The following is a 16,414-nucleotide window of genomic DNA, read 5'->3' as shown; positions in this document are numbered from 1 at the left end:
TCATTGGTTCACTGATTTATAATACTACTACTAATTTTGAGCCAAAAAATCAAAAGTTCCAAACGTTTAAAATTGTGCAAACTGGAATGCGGCGTACACTTTAAGCAAAATGTAAGCGCGTTCTTTACATGTAGTCTTTTTTCTAAATAAAAAGTTCATAACATTTGAAATACTATCAAATATGCATGTGAAAAAGGAATGTTAACGGAAAGATATCGATTTCTAGTACTGACTACACATGATGCTAGGAAAAAGTTTAAGACTAAATTATGGACTACAATACTTAACTCTTGGCCCACCCATTAATTTGGTATTAGGCCTGCATTTGTCAAATATAACCTTGACACGTTGGCCGAAATCATTAAAGTGCAAGAAATAAAATATTAGTACTACAAAATTATCTTATTTGATGAGTAATTATTAGTATACAAAATCATTGCTATTCTGCGAGCATGCACTAATATTTATAACTAGTGAGTGATTTAATTGAAGTTTATTAATTAAGTGCATGACTATATTTAGTACTATATCTATGTTAATAATATTTATGTCACTTGCTTCCATGCACGATAAATAAAGAAGAATGAAGGATAATTTAAGATATTATGAGTTGTAAAGGAGAAAGATATGATAAGATGAAAAGGTGTCGTAGAAGACTGATTCAACGTGAATGCCGTGAGCAAATTATTCAAGAAACATTAATATAAGAAAATGAAATAATTGTACGAGCATATAAATAACAAATTAGTATCCATCAGTCACACCGCAAACTTCAAGTCAAAAAGGCCAGTCATTGGTCAACTGACTTAACTCAGATCATAAGTAATGCAGATTTTCATATTGACTATATATAAACCTATGTCGGTATTACTAGTATATATAGGATGGTAGTATAATATCTTTTCAGCTACTGTTCTTCTATTCTCTATTCGTTCGATGTCACATACAATTTTAAGAAATATTATGTATATACTAGTATACTTTTATATTAAATGAAAGAATACTTTTTAACAAGGAAAAATAAATTAAAAATAAAGTGTGTCATCTATTTTAGTATGAGGAAATTACTTATCATATAATTAATCTCATTCTTAAGATTTTGTATGTAGAATGGTATACTAATGCCTTTTCAGCTAATTCACAGGATTTAGATAAAGACAGTATTTGTATATATATATAGAATGGTATAAAAATATATTTTCAACCAATAGTGTTCCTCTACCTTTTACTACTATAATTTTATCTATTTTTTATACACGGAGATAGTACACCAAATGATAGACTAATATTATTGGCCGAAAGACATTATTATTGTACCATTATATATACAAATACAGTCTATATCAAAATCCTACAAATGAGATCAATATATATTACTCTATTCGCCTTCTAATAATGGTCCAATTTGATTTCGATACGACTTTTAAGAAATTTAAAGAAAAGTGGATTAAAAATGTTAGTGGAATATGAATTCCTCGTTTATATATTAGTTTTATAATAAAATGTTAATGGAATTAGTTAGTTGAATGTGGGTCTTATTACCATTTATGGTAAAAAAGTGAAAGTGGACAATTATCGGAGGACGGACTAAAATGACAAAAGTGAACTATTAATGGGGGACGAAGGGAGTATATCATGATTATCTACTTGGAACGTAGATAGCTTCTATACTCCATACGTCTCAACTAAGTTGAGTCGTATTCTTTTTTGGGACGTCTAAACAAAGTTGAGTCATTTCCTTTTTTTTTGACAAAAAACAAAACATCCAATCATTCTTATTTTATTTCTATCACCTACTTTATTCTCTCTTCATCTCTCCTACTTTTTTCCTTCTCCTATTTATTTTACTTTCATTTAATCTATTCAACAAAATTTCTTAATCATCGTGCTAAAAGTTTTATACCAATTTAGTTGGGACGGAAGAGTATTATTTAACTTCTCATAGTTAAATTTTTGGTCACTAGTACAATCCGGTCAAACTGTGTTGACCGGACTAGACTACAATACAAACACAATAACAACGTTTATAAAATTAACCTGAAGATCTAATCGTTCAAATTTGATCTACTTCGGTCATAGTGAAATGTTACGAATATTCTAGGTAGATTTCAACATGTCCGGACAATATTTGAACCTCTACAAATAGAGTAAACAGAAGCTGCGCTGTGTGCCGTTGGAATCTTATCCTCACTATTCCATATATTTCTTCTCTTTTTCACACGTTTGTTCCTCTCTTGTACACTAAAATGCTGCAAATCAAGATTTATTTATTTTTTAAACCTATTTTAGTGATAAAATAAGTTAATTTCATTTGAATTTTTCTCTACAAAGTTGGAATCACATTAATCTATGCATATTGTTTCACTGTTTAGGGTATAGTTCTATACTCTAATTTGCCCGCAATCCCCTGCACCTAAACGGAGACAGTAACATGATCAATTCCAAATTCTTGCTTTTTGGTAAATGTAGATTATTAAATTCTCCTATGTTTAGACTAGTTGAATTTTAGAATACTCAACTTGAATCAACCTTTTTCGTTTTTTTTCTGGGAAAAAAATTTAAAGTAATCAGGCTCTTCTTCGTGTACTCGATTTTGATATTTTTCCAGGTTCTCATTGACTATTTGACCAAAATAGTGCTAAGGAAAAGATTTATTTATAATGAAAATTCAAGTAAGATGGCTTTGAAAAGAAAAAAATAATACAATAATAATATCGTAATAATTTCACAATATAAACAAAAATAAATGAATAAATAGAGTTAAACAACCTATATATATAATAAATTTATTTTGAAGCTAAAATTTCCCTCCAAACTAAATTAGTGCTCACATATATTTTTATATTCCAATAAATTCAAATTATAGCTCATTTGCGATTATATTATTCATCAATCGTAGTAACAATTAAAGCGTACAACAGCAGAAGTAATATGGAGTTTTAAAGTTTGTCGTGGGATATATGAAAGTTAGTACTAATATTAAAACTTTTATTGGAGCACTATAAACATATATATATAAATTTTATGTACATAATGGCCTTTAATTGGAACGAACCGGTTTTTTATTATTAAATTATATTATACTTTAAATTAATAAACAAACTTTAATTATGATTTATAGGGAGCATTAAGCTCCTTTTACCCCTTTAGATACTATTTCCTTCATAATATCAACCATTAGATTAGAGATTTGGACGGTCAAGATCAAGATTAAGAACCTGAACCCGTGTTGCATTATTGGTCATATTCTGTGCATTATGAGGGAATAAGAGTAAAAAGACACTGGATACAATGATTACGGGATTTATTGGGAAAACTGATTGACATACCATTCTCATTCCATCATTCTACTCTCTGTCATCAACCACGTTCCCTCAATTCTTCTCTCCACAAAAAACCCTAGCCGCCCCAAATTGATGTCGAGAAGAAACTTCCGCCACCGTCTCTCGCCGTAAAAACGTGGTAGAATCATCGGTCATCTCGCCGCAAAAATCAACGTCGGTCGCCAATTCACAGGCCTAAAGGACCGATTTGTAGTTTCGCGCGCACGATTGAGTTTCTGAAGTTCCGATTTTGGTTTCTGAAGATTCGATTTTGGGTAATAAACACTTGTAAGCGTCGGTTTTGGGTCAATTATTCTATAAAAATGAAATTGTAATCTATTGAACTAGGGTTCTGTCTATTATTTAATTTTTTAGTTTATTGCTGAGTTGTATTTGGTATATGTTCGATTATTGCGGGTGAAACCATACGGATTTTGTAGATGTTTATGGAAATTGTCGATTTTGTGTTCACTGTGTTGTCGATTCTGTCCATTATTGACGATTTGGTTGATTATTGAGTTATATCTATATTTTTTTGTCGATTTGGATGAAGGAATTCAACTGATTTCGTTGGTGTGTATTGCAGAACAATGAAGAGAGGCAAACCCTTCAAGAGTCAACCAACACAGACTGAAGGTTACGTAATTGTTTCCCTTGTTTTGATGCATTATTCCTTGGCTGTACTACATTATTGAACATTATCTTGCATTTATACTCTGTATTCATAGATAAATTATGCATTATTGTGACTGTTGTGTGTTTCATGATTTGGTTTGAATATGAAACGATTGGTTCACAATTAGATGAAGCATTATTTGTTAGTTGTGTGACATTATTGACTGTTGGTTGTGTTTTGATGTATGTGGTAATGTTCGTGTAATCTGAAGCAATTGTTTCAATTGAATTGATGCATTATTTGGTTGAAAATGAACATTATTTGTTCATTGTGTTTACGGATAATAATATGCACATTGGTTACATTGGAACAGTTTCAAAAATGTACATTATTTGGTTAATAATATGCATTATTTAGTTGAAAATGTACATTATTAAGTAATGGTGTGTACGTTTTTAAGTATAAGCTAAACTGTACTATTTCTAAGTTTGAATCTTTGTATTAGTTACCCAATTTGTAACAGTAAATATTTGCATTATTAAGTTCATATTATGCATTATTATGCTGATATTATGCATTACATAGTAGACATTTTACATTATTGAGAAAAGGTGTCTATCTATGCATCGGATAAATTGATTTTTATGCATTATTTACTCATTTGTTAACATTAATGTGCAAGATTTTGTGCATTACAGAAAACTCATGGAATACATGTCTCTTTCTTTTTTTTTGGTCAGCAAGTAAGCAGCGTCGCGTTGATTTTGATGAAGCAGTAGATGATGTAATTCTAATTGTATTAGCCCAGAAGCTTCGGCATAGATTATCAGAGGACAAAGCAGAGACCAGTACATCCCGTAAAGAGTGGATAGGATGTATGGGGTGGAGAAGTATGGGGAGTGATCGTATTGATACTTTATGGATATGAAGCAGAGACCAGTACATCCATAATACATGAGACTTGTCGCCTAAGCAACATAATAAACCCTAGCCGCCAAAGACTACTTAACCCTAGTGGATTAAATTACACTAGCGACGTACATTCAAACGTCAAATTCATGGAACGAATTAGTAATGAACAAAACGTCAACGAAACGAAAACAAAAGAATGACTTCCATTGTTGAAGAAAACGTCAGATTCAAGTACGTAAATTACCTTCTTCCATTGTTGAAGAAAACGTCAAGGAATCACGACTTCTCCAATAAAACCAAAATTGTAAGATGATGAACTGCACGATAACAATTCGAAATGAAGAAGAAGAATAACGCCGAGGGAGCGATGAACTGCACGATAAGAATTCGGAATTAAAAGAAGAAGAAAACCGATGGAGCTTCAATGGAGAATATTAGAAGAATAAAAGATGGAAGAGAAGACAGATTGAGTGTATCGTAGAAAATAAAGTCTAAATTTTTTGATGGAGAAAATCAAGCTACTTACCATAACTAAATCAAATGTGAAAGACAATAATGCCCTTTTCAATTATTTTAATGAATATAATTTAATTAATCAGACCCTATTTTGGGCCATTAGATCTTGCAAATGGATGGACAAGATTAAAAAGAAAAAAGAACAAAATATTGGAAAAGTATATAAATACATCCCATGATTTATATACTAATCATCCCATGATTTATATACTAATCTTATCAAATATTCCATATCTATACTCCTCCCTCGTGCAATTGTTGTATGCGCCCCTCCACATCAATTTCTTTCAAAAAACATTTCTTTTAATTTTCTCTTTCTTCCTATTAAACATTTCTCATTATTTATATTAATCTTATCAAACTGCCGATTTTCTATATTCTTCAAACTTTTTTTTCAGCCATCTCTTCCCAGTTCAATGCTTTGAGTATTTCTTCATACTTGCTAATTTTTTGAATTGATTTCCATTGATACCGCTAATTCTGGTCACTTATCGAGGTATAATTATTAGTTGTGCAAAATTTAAATTATAGTAATTCCTAATATCTAATTTCTATGTTAACTTTTACGAGCATTATTTTTTCCAATAGTGAATGAAGGTGATACAAACGTATCAAATACTATGTATTAAAACTGTGGTAGGTAAGATAAAGATGAAAGATAGAAAACTCATCACCAATTAATAATTCTTTCATATACTTTTTAGTTAGGGTTATAAATAAGTCAATTAAAAATATTTAATGGATTTAATTACTTTGAATAATTAATTTAATTAGGTGTTTTGTTATTGATTTATATTATGAATGCAATTAGATGTATGCATAAAACACTAAAAAGAAAGAAGAAAAAGAAGAGAAGAGAAAAAAGAGGAAACATAAATTAAGGAGAAAAAAGAAAGAAGAAAGGAAGATAAAATACTAAAAAGAAAGAAGAAAATGAAGAAAGAAGAAAGAAGAACAAACTAAAGAAGAAAAAAAGAAATAAGAAAGGAAGAAAAAAAATTCACATATTTGGTTCTATTTAATTAAAATTTCCAAAAATATCCTCTATAACAAAAAAATCACATGTTTGGTATCTAGGGTTATTTTTGTCATGGGGTATAAAAAATGATATAAAATAAAGATGAGGTACTATTTATGTGCGAAAGTGAAAGATCAGGTATCATTTATGTAGTTCACTCTATAGAAAAAAACGTTTTTCCACTTATATTTATTCTTGAAGGATAGATAAGTAATATATTAATTAATTTAAAAATAATCAAAAATTAGGAACTTGTTATAAAGATAAAATATCTAAAATATACAATTATGTACATAAAATTTATGTACGTTTATCACTGCTCGTAATTTAATTAGTTATGTGTACATCAGGGGCAAATATAATCGCAAATTGAGAAATATAATAAGTAGTAATTAGTTATAATCGCAAATTGAGAAATATAATAAGTAGTAATTAGTTTCATCACTCATCATATTGTTCTCTCACATCTTCTATTGCCAATGTTGCTGCTGCATTGGATGATGCTAACACCGAAACGAGATTATTTGGATTGCGACACATTTAGAAATGTAAACCAAATACTCTCTTGTATTCCATAAAAATAAGAACTACTAATACGTCTCTTGTACTTTTTTTAGTTCCTCCGTCTCACAAAGATTGTCTCACTTTAATCGGACACGAGTTTTAAGAAATATAATGAAAAGTGAGTCGAAAAGTTAGTGGAACGTGAGTCCTATTTTTATATATTAATTTTATAACAAAATGTGAGTAAGAATGAGTTAATGAAATATAGAGTCGGTCCACTACTAAAAATAGTAAAAAAATGAAATGAGATAAATTTTATGGGACAGACGGATATGGAAAAATAGGACCATCTTTATAGGATATCTTTATAGGATGGAGGGAGTACCTATCTAAATTAGAAATGTTTAAGCCCATTAAACATTACGAGTACCAATTATATGGACCCACTTCTAACACTATTTCCATTATAGTACTCTATATTTGCTTAATAAATGCCTTGGAATATTGTTTTAATGATCTCATGGATGAAACTGCAATATTATGGATACTTTTAATCTTTTTTATTTATCACTTGTAAAATAAAACGAATTTTATAAACATTTTGTTTAGGAACTCCATATTGAGAAAACCAAATCCCCAACTCTGTCCCCTTTCTACTCCGGCTCCGACTTCGGGTATAAACAGTCGCGCCTCCCCTTCAGCCGCCTCTTCTCGCCCTCAGATCGGTTCAGCGACTCGACACTACAAGAGTACCTCCTTAATCGTCCAAACTCGTCACTTTTTGCCCCCTTTTTTTATTTATTCCTTTTATCTTACCAAATTTCTCTTTGTTCTTTATGAGATGGGAAAATCTAATTGTATCAAGTAGGATTTCTCGTGTGTGCTCTGATTTTCTGTTCAGTTGTATTTTTTATGTGAGTGTGATCACTGCATACGAATTTGCTGGTGATATGTTGGTTGGAATTTGTTGAATGGCGGTGAATTGTAGCTTTTTGTGGATGAGAAATCAGATTTGAGGACGCGCTCAACCTTGCTGAAAAATGAATCTAGTTTATGTATATGTTTCATGCGTGCTTAATTACTTCCATCGTGCAGCCTATCTGTAAAATGAAGGGGAAATCTCTGACGCCTCACAAATCGATGTGGCAAAAGTTCATATTGTGAGTTTTCTCCCAACTGAATTCCATCTATTCTACAAGCTTATTTATTGTTTGTTTTTTTTTTATTTTTTACTTATACACATCCTCCACTAATGGTTAAAAGCCTGAATTTTGAAACAATTGTCTTGCTTTCCATGTTGAGCTGTTTTCTTCTTCCGCGTTGGGCTTTTTGCTCTGGTCAATTCAATTTCACAGTTTTATAGTGGTGAATTGGTGATAGGCTGATAGTTTCAAGCTCATCAGTGTGACATTTAAGGAATGATGATCCGAAGGATTCGGTTTTGTAAAAGTTCGGTCTTACATTTTATAGTTGTTCATGATTATAGGTTTGTTTTGAGTGGATTTATATATCCATAGTAAGTTTAACTGTTGACTTAGTTAACTAAAACTACTACTCCATAATTTTCTTTTAACCTTTGTGACTCAGAATCCAAATGGTAGGCGATTGTCATGCATCTTAAGACTTTTGTGGTTCGCCTGTGCTTTTTGGTATTTGATTTCTGATATTATGTGTTTGTTCTCCATAAGTAGTCTCTCCTGAGTAGTGTCAATTGGTGGTTTTAAAACATTAAGAGCTCTGAATGTTCGGTGCAATATCGCCTCAAAGGCAAATTGGCTAATTGGAGTATGTTCCTTTTTAGTTTGTTGTATGACATCCTGTATTTGAATCATGTATGGCAGATTGAAATGCTATTTACTTAGTCTATGTTTATGCTTTGTCTTTAATTCTTAATACATGTCATCTAGATGGATATTGAAATGCGAATTATGTCAAAATAGTTTTTGGTAACTGCTTATTAATGCTGGATTAACTTGCTGCCATTTTCTTCATTTGTCATATACTTGTATTCATATTTTTATGCTGGATTTCCCCTTAGGCAACTAAAAGTTAGTTTATGCAATTGGGTGTAGTGATAGTAAATTGTATAGATGTCATCACTAATACGTGGAGCAAAGGGGTTGGAACTTGTATGCTATGATATGCTCTAGTTTGCTTTGCTCAAGTAAAGCTAGGCAGCTCATTGATTGTATCTATCATTTAACCAGTAAAATTGGACTGAAGAAATGATTATCTGAGTCCACTAAGTTGCTTGTCCAACTTCATATTACATTAACTTTCACTGGCCAAGATTTTTCTTCAGCATGAGTTTCTTCCTCGCTTTAGTAGGTTAGCCATGCACTTTTATTATACTACAATCGGTATCACTCTCCCACACTCAACAACAACAACAATGAATGTCCTTTTCCAGAGTTAAAAATTAAAATACTCTTTTCCTGATCTCTATCTCTGAGAGCTGACTAACATATGAAAGTTAAAATTCCATGCTCTCTTTTTTGGTAAAAAAGCGGTTTTTTTTTTAATTTGAAAATTAAATAAGCATCAATTAAGGTATTAGTCTTATTTGCTGAATGCCGAGGTAAAATGTGAAAGCTTGATTACAATGTAGAAAAGCTTTGTTGGCTTGAATTGAATATTGTAATTTGCATAGTATAGCTCCAAGTTATTTTCTCCATATCGATAATTTGTAAGTGTAATGATTGCAAGAAGAATTATGCTGTCCGTGTACTTACCGTTTGTATGTTTTAACTTGTCTGACCACAGGTTTTACAACGCTTAGAAGCTACAGCATTTTTCACTAGAAAATCAGTTGATGGCATTATCTGTGAGTTATTTTGCGTGCCTAAATTGCTACAAATCATGTCTGCTGGAAAATACTTAGCAATCGTTTCTTGGTTCAACATTTCGATAATTCTAGGATAAGGAATCTAGGACGCCATGCAGGATTGGTGACAGAACTACTAGCGACGTTGTTGTAAGGATTAGAACACAGGAAGGGCGTGATGATTGGATATACTGCCATTCACATATTCTTGTAGACAAAAGCAAGTATTTTGCTGACCGGTTATCTGATAGTTGGCCAACATGCCAGATTCTTGACTCGCGTAACTGTGTTGAGGTTCATTGTGAAGAATCCGATTTTGACCATCATATTGTCATTCTTAGACTTTTCTATTTCACCTCAGATGTGAGTGTGACTGATATAGGCAGTGTTAAGAATGCTCTTGGAATACTGAGAGTTGCGATTCATCTGGTATGCCCTCAAATTGTTTCCACCTGTGTAGGCTATTTGGAAGCAGTCCCTTGGGATGAATCTGAGGAAGAAGAGGTTTTGAAAGTTATTCCTGGAATGGGATCCCAAGCAGAAGCGGTACTTGCTCGTTTGCAGCCAGTCAATCCTTTGGCTGTTATTAAGATCTTCATATCAGCCATCCAATTTGCCACATCTTCGCCACCATCCTCGATGAATGATCTGAAGGTCTCATCTCAGGAGCAGCTTGAATACTTGCTGACTGAGGATGACGATGCTCCTTTGTTAACTGCTGCTGATGAAATCAAAATGGAAGCTAAGTTATGTGTGAATGGATTACTAATGAGATTTGTTAGCCTTGTGGATTCTTTGGTTGGTGATCTCCAAGAATCAATGGCTGAAGCAGGGAAGATCGAGTTGTTCCAGGCCTATTTGAATGATTTATCATGGACTTCTCAAATAGTAACAAAGTTAGAAATCTCAAGTGATTTTGTTCTCACCTGGGTGGAGACGTCTGTAAAGATAGTGAAAGTTGCTGAGGAAGCTTGTCGAGAAAGCTCACTACACATCCAGGTGAAAGTTCTAGAGGTTGCTGCCAAAGTGTTGGAAGCTATAGGGTATGGAACTCTCATCTTACCTACTATGAAACGCCTTCAAATGGTCAAAGTTTGGCTACCGTTTGTTAGACTCGTGAAGCCTTCAGTTGACTCTGTCGCTTCTGATGATGACAATGATATGCTGCTGAAATCTAACGACGAGCTTTGGCAATCATTGGAATCAGCATTTGTGTCGATAATTCTTGCATTGCCATCATCAGACCAAGCAGAAATTTTGACAGAGTGGTTTGAAAATAAACAGATTCGCTACCCAGATCTAACCGAAGCATTTGAAGTGTGGTGCTACAGATCAAAAGTTGCCAAGCGAAGGCTGGCGTTACTCGATGGAAATGACCCAACTCCTAACAGAGTATGATAAGGGTGGCTTTGCTCGATGGATTGTATCACTCTTCTAGTAAGATTCTGTAACCTGTCATCTAACAATTCAAAAGCAGTGTACTAATCCTCACGTAGATCTGGTGTATGATTTATGCAACTTTTACTCAACATAGTTTTGATGCATTGAGTTTTAAAGATTTTTTTAATGTATTATTTTGCAAATATCAGAATTGTAGTTTTGCAGGTGAGCTAGATTTTGATTCTGTATGCTTCAATCTTCAAAAGCTGATTCAGTTCAAATTGTGTAAGAGGTAATTTATATGATTATGAACCCCTACTTATTGGATGAGGAGAAGCGTCTTACCAACTAAGTTGCGCCTTGTTGTCGTGGTAGAATGAGTATTTCTTACTCCCTTTTCCCCTTGTTTGTCGATTTTCACTGACTGACATTAACAGACAGTTCTCTCTCTTCATAGTCTAAACACTTAACTACTTCTCTTAACTTGTCACTTTATCTAATGGATGATTGAAATAAAAAAGAATCTAGAATTGCAAAGCAAGAAAGAAAAACCAAAGCATTCCAAAAAATGAACTTTAAACCACTCATTATTCTTGTATATACCGCCCACCAATCATCTGGTCTTAACAAAATCAATATACAGAACTGCCCTCAATAAGAAATACGGAGTATGTACTAAATTAAGCTGTCTTAATGTTATTAGTACCTAAGCAACTTTCCTCGTATATAACCTAAGCATGCATCAACTCTTTTTCCCTAGCTAGTAATCAACGAAATCATTCCCTTGAGCATCACCCTCAACGCTTCTGTTGTGCATAAAGGTTTGGTTGGAGAGGTTCTCACAGTGCTGGAGCCCTAATGTGAGCGAAACCCCATTGATCGAGTACGGTTGTTGGAACTGTTCGATTCCTACAGTTGGATCATACGAACCGAAGAAATTTGCAGGCGCCCCAGTTATGGTAAATCCTCGTCTGCTCTGCCTCTCGCTCTCGTAGTCGACTTTCATGGGAATTATGTGTTGGTTCTCCACTTCAGACATGCTCATTGATGGGGATAGCAGCGACACGTCACTTTTTCGAGGTTTCTTGTGGCTTCTAATCCCGTCCATGATGCTGTCCATTTCTGATGATCCGATGGGGCCGAAGCCCTCGTTGTCGTTAGCAGTTGGTGATGTTGAACTTGTGTTTTGGTTTACGAAATCCTTGTTTTTGTGTTCAATTTTGATTGTGTGTTCCTCTTCTGATTCGTTTCGTTGCTGTGCCTTCATCTCCTCAGCGTACATCTCCTCCACCATCGGCTTCCAGAGACGAACACGGGCATTGATGAACCAGTTAGAGACCTGATGAAAAGGAATACGACTCAGCTACCTTGAAACAGACGGAGTGTAATGAATTATTGCTAAAAGCGGTATACCTGACTTCTTGTAAGGCCTGCCTGCTTGGCAAGCATGATCTTGTCCGAATCCTTGGGATATCTGCAAAATCAAGAAACAGATTTAGGAAAAAAAACACAAAATTGCAAAGTGAAATGTGATGGGGAATTATATATACGGGTGGAGGAAGTGGTGGAAGAGCCAAGCGCGAAGAACGGAAACAGAGCGCTCCGGCAAGCCTCTCTGAGGTCTCCATGCGTTGTTGATGTGATCATGGAACCTCGACACCTCCATTAATTTGAGTCCACTGTCTTCGCCTAAATTTCTGCTGGCACCTCGGATTTGCCCCATTATTGCATCTTTTAGGCACCTGAACTGCTTCGAAATTGTTTGCAATGCCAAAGCAGTGTAGCTTTTGGCGGACCCCACGCCGGCAGCTTCCTCCAACCACCTTATCACCATCTTCATTTGCTCATTGTATTGCTTGTACTCTTTCTCAACCTACAATTTCTCCTTTTTTTCATTTTGCATTTTCTATACTATAATCTTCAAATATTGTCCTTTTTTTATTGATAAATGATGAGAAATTTGAAGACAGGCACCTTTGGTTTCAGGTATTAACCACTCTACTACTAGGGTTACCTCGTGGAGCATGTCAACAAGCTTGGCTTTCTTCATCTGAATTTCTTGTTTCTCCACCGTAGTGAGCTCAGCTCCGCGTTTACCGGTGGATGGCTCTGGATCTTTTCCATTATCTTCCTTAGCTGGTTCTCTACCTTTCTTGGCTTCCTTCCTTATGTTCACAACCTCATCAAGAAGCTGCTGCGCCGCCTTCAAATACTTGCAACTCAGCGCCGCCTTCTCAAAAACCCTAACTTCCTCCTCGCCGGAGAGGCTCAAGGAGAGTCCCCGCTTGACCTGATCAGGCGCCCCTACGCCACCGTTGTAGTGGAGGGGGATGCCGTGAATCTCATGAGAGGCGTTTGTAGAGTTGAGGAAGCCGAAGGAAGGCGGCGGGAGGTGGTGGTGTTGGTTGGCGGGGTTCATCAGAATAAGGGTTTGTAATGCGTCGCCGTTTCCTTGCATTTCTGTATTTCCAAGAAAGTATGTAGCCATTGATCTCTGAGAGACAAGTAGTTTGTTTTTCACACACAACACATATATATTCAAGTGAAGTGATAAAGATTGATTGCTGAAAACGCCAGTTGGAAAATTTCTAAACGACAATAATAGTGTATGTAAATTATTGGCCTCGAAAATCTTGGGCACTGAAAAGTCTAACAAAGTGTCCAATCAAGACTGGTACTGAAAAATAAATTGCAAGTCTTGATAAGATTAATTTAAAAAAGAAATGTGTGCCCTCTTCACCTTCGATGGCGTACAGAGGCGAAGAAGCCAACCACATCATTTATTTCCTAATATAACTAGTTGAAAAAATAAAAGTAGAAATTGGACTGCTGATGATTTCATTAATTAAAAATTGATTCACAAAGAGTTGCAATAATTTTTTTTTGGAGGTTGAAGTACATGTGACGAACTCTGATGAAAGGAGGGAGAATTTAACTGATTTTCACCATCCTTTTCAGTTTGATTTGAACTTTGAAGGTGGCTTCAGTGTCAGGGATTCTCTTCTTCAATCTAACAAATAAATCCAACTTTTTTAAGTAAGAGTGACAAAGATGTGTTGTAGTTTGAAAACGCCATTATCCTAATGTGTCAGAAGATGCATACATACAAACAGTTAAAAACGAGGAAACGTCCACTTCTGCCTGAATATTTCAATAGTAACATTAGAATAGAAAATTAAAAAAAGTTTGCAATAATAGATATAGAAGTAGATGATTATGGGTGTTGTTCGTGAATAATGATATGAGCAAAAGTATGGCTATTTTTCTCTTCTTTTCTAGGGGGGCACTTGTTTTTTTTTCTCCTTTTGTTTTATTTTACTGATATATTATATTATTATCTTTAATTAGATGTCAATCTTGGTGGAGTATTTTCTGTGGTGGATAAAAGAGTTGGAGGATAAAGCCACGAAGCATTTAATATGGCTCGACTAGTTAACTACCCAAAATGATATTATTAATCTTGTAACTCTATTTTTTTATCTAATCTGTCAGTTTCCTTATCTATGCGAATCACACATATACAAAATACAAAAATGATACTATTATGAATTTACTACTATATAAACTTAGCCATTAATTTTATTTATTACTTTGTTCGTGTAATTAACTACATGTAGGAGCAAGTTTGGAAAGAGAATAAGTGAATATTAATTTTGCAATTTTTGTAATACTTAGGTCCCAAAAAGTTAGACTAGTTTTGTTATTTTGGGCTGTCCCCCGAAATTAGACAAAATCTAAATATGAAAAGTTTTAAATCAATTACACACCACTAATAATTATATAGATCCCACAATTTACTAACACTACTTCCATTACCTTTTCCTTCCCTCTTTTTTACTTTTTTTTCAACCTCTTACTTTATTAATTGCACATTAAAACTCGTGTGATATACACAAATTTATCTATTTTTTAGAGACGGAATTAGGAATGTAATTAACGTCATGCTTTTTGATTCAGACCAATTTATCTGAATATTTTTGATTGAGAAATTTCAGCCATGACACCTAATTATATATGAGGCCAAAAAGTGTGCGAAATTTTCTTACATGTTAAAATTTAATTTCTTGATGATCCTAAATTTGTATTTAACGGGCAGGTCGTATTTTCTCGTCCAACACTTAACACACTTATTTTCGTAGTAGATGCAAAACGGAATGTACTTCAAATTAAAACATAAGTACTAAGTTACTAACTTGCATGCTAACTATTGATTCACTTGAATTTTACATGGTTTTTAGAGGGTAGTTTTATTTGATTTTGATCGTATATTGTGTATTTTGAGACATGGTTATAGCTACTTCTCTATGATATTGGTATTTTGACCATTTTATGAAGAATGTGTAGAAAAAGGGTCGAAAATGAGCTTAAATGGCGAAAGGAGGCATCCGAGATGAAAAGGGACGAAACTGCAATACGCAGCTGGCGAATCGCCAGCTTCGAAGATGCCCAACCTGGCGACTCGCCAGGACAACCGCCCAAAATCGCCGCACGCAGCTGGCGACTCGCCAGGTTCGGCCGACAGTTTTCAACATGGAAATTCGAGCCCTAGTTAACATATATATGCATGGGACGCCTCCTACAACATTCTACACGCCTCCTACCCCAAAAATACCACTTTTTCACTTAGAAAGAAGAGAAGAACGAGCAAAGGATGAGTATTCATCGCAAGATTGAAGACGAGGCCTCCAATCCGCCCAATCCGATTCTAGGAGTTCATCTTTAAGTTTTATTCTTGTTCAAACAATGTTTTTGAATATTTCTTTGAATATTTCTTTGACTTTTGTGTTGAACATGACTAGCTAAATTCTTCGTAGAGTTCTACGGGGGAGATACAATGATTCTTATGTTTAATTGATTTCCTTTTTTTATGCCTTGGCTCATGTGGTTATTTTGACTTCTCTTGTGCTTATACATTTATTTGATTGATCACCTTATAAATGCATGTGGATTTTACTACAATACTCGGGAGATGAGTAGTTTAATTTGAAAGAAGAGAAGTTGACGTCTTTGCCAATATAATCGACAGATTTGAGCCTTTGAATGAAGCTAAGTATCTTAGGAGCTTTTAGAAGTTGTTACCTTAGTTCTAGGAATGACACTTTGGTTCTAGGTAGCAATCTACAAAATGTATGCTTCGGGTCCCGAAGATATAGTTTTACCTTAGTGATAGCTTAATAACCCTTGAGACCCTTTGTTGGCATAGTTTGAAAATTAGTTGAGCATAGGATACTTGTTATCGAACCCGTAGGATTCTACCCTTCTCATCCTTGATCTACATCCGTTTTCACTTATTTGCTTTTAGTTCTCTAGTTGTTTTTAAT

The 16,414-nt window shown here is 34.1% G+C and overlaps 2 protein-coding genes across 12 annotated transcripts; one reads left to right on the top strand and one right to left on the bottom strand.

Moving 5' to 3' along the window:
- Nucleotides 1-7,482: 7,482 nt before the first annotated feature.
- LOC125218297 (BTB/POZ domain-containing protein At3g05675-like) lies at nucleotides 7,483-13,320 on the top strand. Of its 11 annotated transcripts, XM_048119959.2 has the most exons (7): nucleotides 7,485-7,638; nucleotides 7,985-8,049; nucleotides 9,653-9,713; nucleotides 9,807-11,150; nucleotides 11,319-11,385; nucleotides 11,915-12,951; nucleotides 13,080-13,320. In XM_048119959.2, the coding sequence occupies exons 3-4, from the start codon at nucleotides 9,702-9,704 to the stop codon at nucleotides 11,109-11,111; spliced, it is 1,317 nt and encodes a 438-aa protein (XP_047975916.1). In that variant the 5' UTR covers nucleotides 7,485-7,638; nucleotides 7,985-8,049; nucleotides 9,653-9,701; the 3' UTR covers nucleotides 11,112-11,150; nucleotides 11,319-11,385; nucleotides 11,915-12,951; nucleotides 13,080-13,320. The 11 variants fall into 11 exon arrangements, with proteins under 11 accessions (XP_047975901.1, XP_047975908.1, XP_047975916.1 ...); XM_048119944.2 differs by lacking the exon at nucleotides 9,653-9,713 and having other exon boundaries at nucleotides 7,483-7,638; nucleotides 9,833-11,150; XM_048119951.2 differs by having other exon boundaries at nucleotides 7,484-8,049.
- LOC125218286 (BEL1-like homeodomain protein 1) lies at nucleotides 11,663-13,581 on the bottom strand. The gene is made up of 4 exons (XM_048119926.2): nucleotides 13,108-13,581; nucleotides 12,644-12,966; nucleotides 12,507-12,567; nucleotides 11,663-12,432 (listed from the first exon to the last, which is right to left on the bottom strand). The coding sequence occupies exons 1-4, from the start codon at nucleotides 13,579-13,581 to the stop codon at nucleotides 11,854-11,856; spliced, it is 1,437 nt and encodes a 478-aa protein (XP_047975883.1). The 3' UTR covers nucleotides 11,663-11,853.
- Between the last annotated feature and the right edge of the window lie 2,833 nt (nucleotides 13,582-16,414).

This window comes from Salvia hispanica, chromosome 2, assembly GCF_029641045.1.
Source record: "Salvia hispanica isolate PSC_SH4W2 chromosome 2, Shi_PSC_v1, whole genome shotgun sequence".
NCBI classification, from domain to species: Eukaryota; Viridiplantae; Streptophyta; class Magnoliopsida; order Lamiales; family Lamiaceae; genus Salvia; species Salvia hispanica.
Note: the sequence above shows the minus strand (reverse complement) of the source record. Positions and strands in the feature narration are given on the sequence as shown.

Excerpts from the sequence above, each read along its gene's own strand:
- LOC125218297 (XM_089064085.1), top strand. The coding sequence starts at position 7,943 with ATGTATATGTTTCATGCGTGCTTAATTACTTCCATCGTGCAGCCTATC. Across the intron at positions 8,050-9,832 it reads ATGTGGCAAAAGTTCATATT|GATTGGTGACAGAACTACTA; the intron begins GTGAGTTTTCTC and ends GACGCCATGCAG.
- LOC125218286 (XM_048119926.2), bottom strand. The coding sequence starts at position 13,581 with ATGGCTACATACTTTCTTGGAAATACAGAAATGCAAGGAAACGGCGAC. Across the intron at positions 12,967-13,107 it reads TTGTTGACATGCTCCACGAG|GTTGAGAAAGAGTACAAGCA; the intron begins GTAACCCTAGTA and ends GAGAAATTGTAG. Across the intron at positions 12,568-12,643 it reads TTCCACCACTTCCTCCACCC|ATATCCCAAGGATTCGGACA; the intron begins GTATATATAATT and ends TTGATTTTGCAG.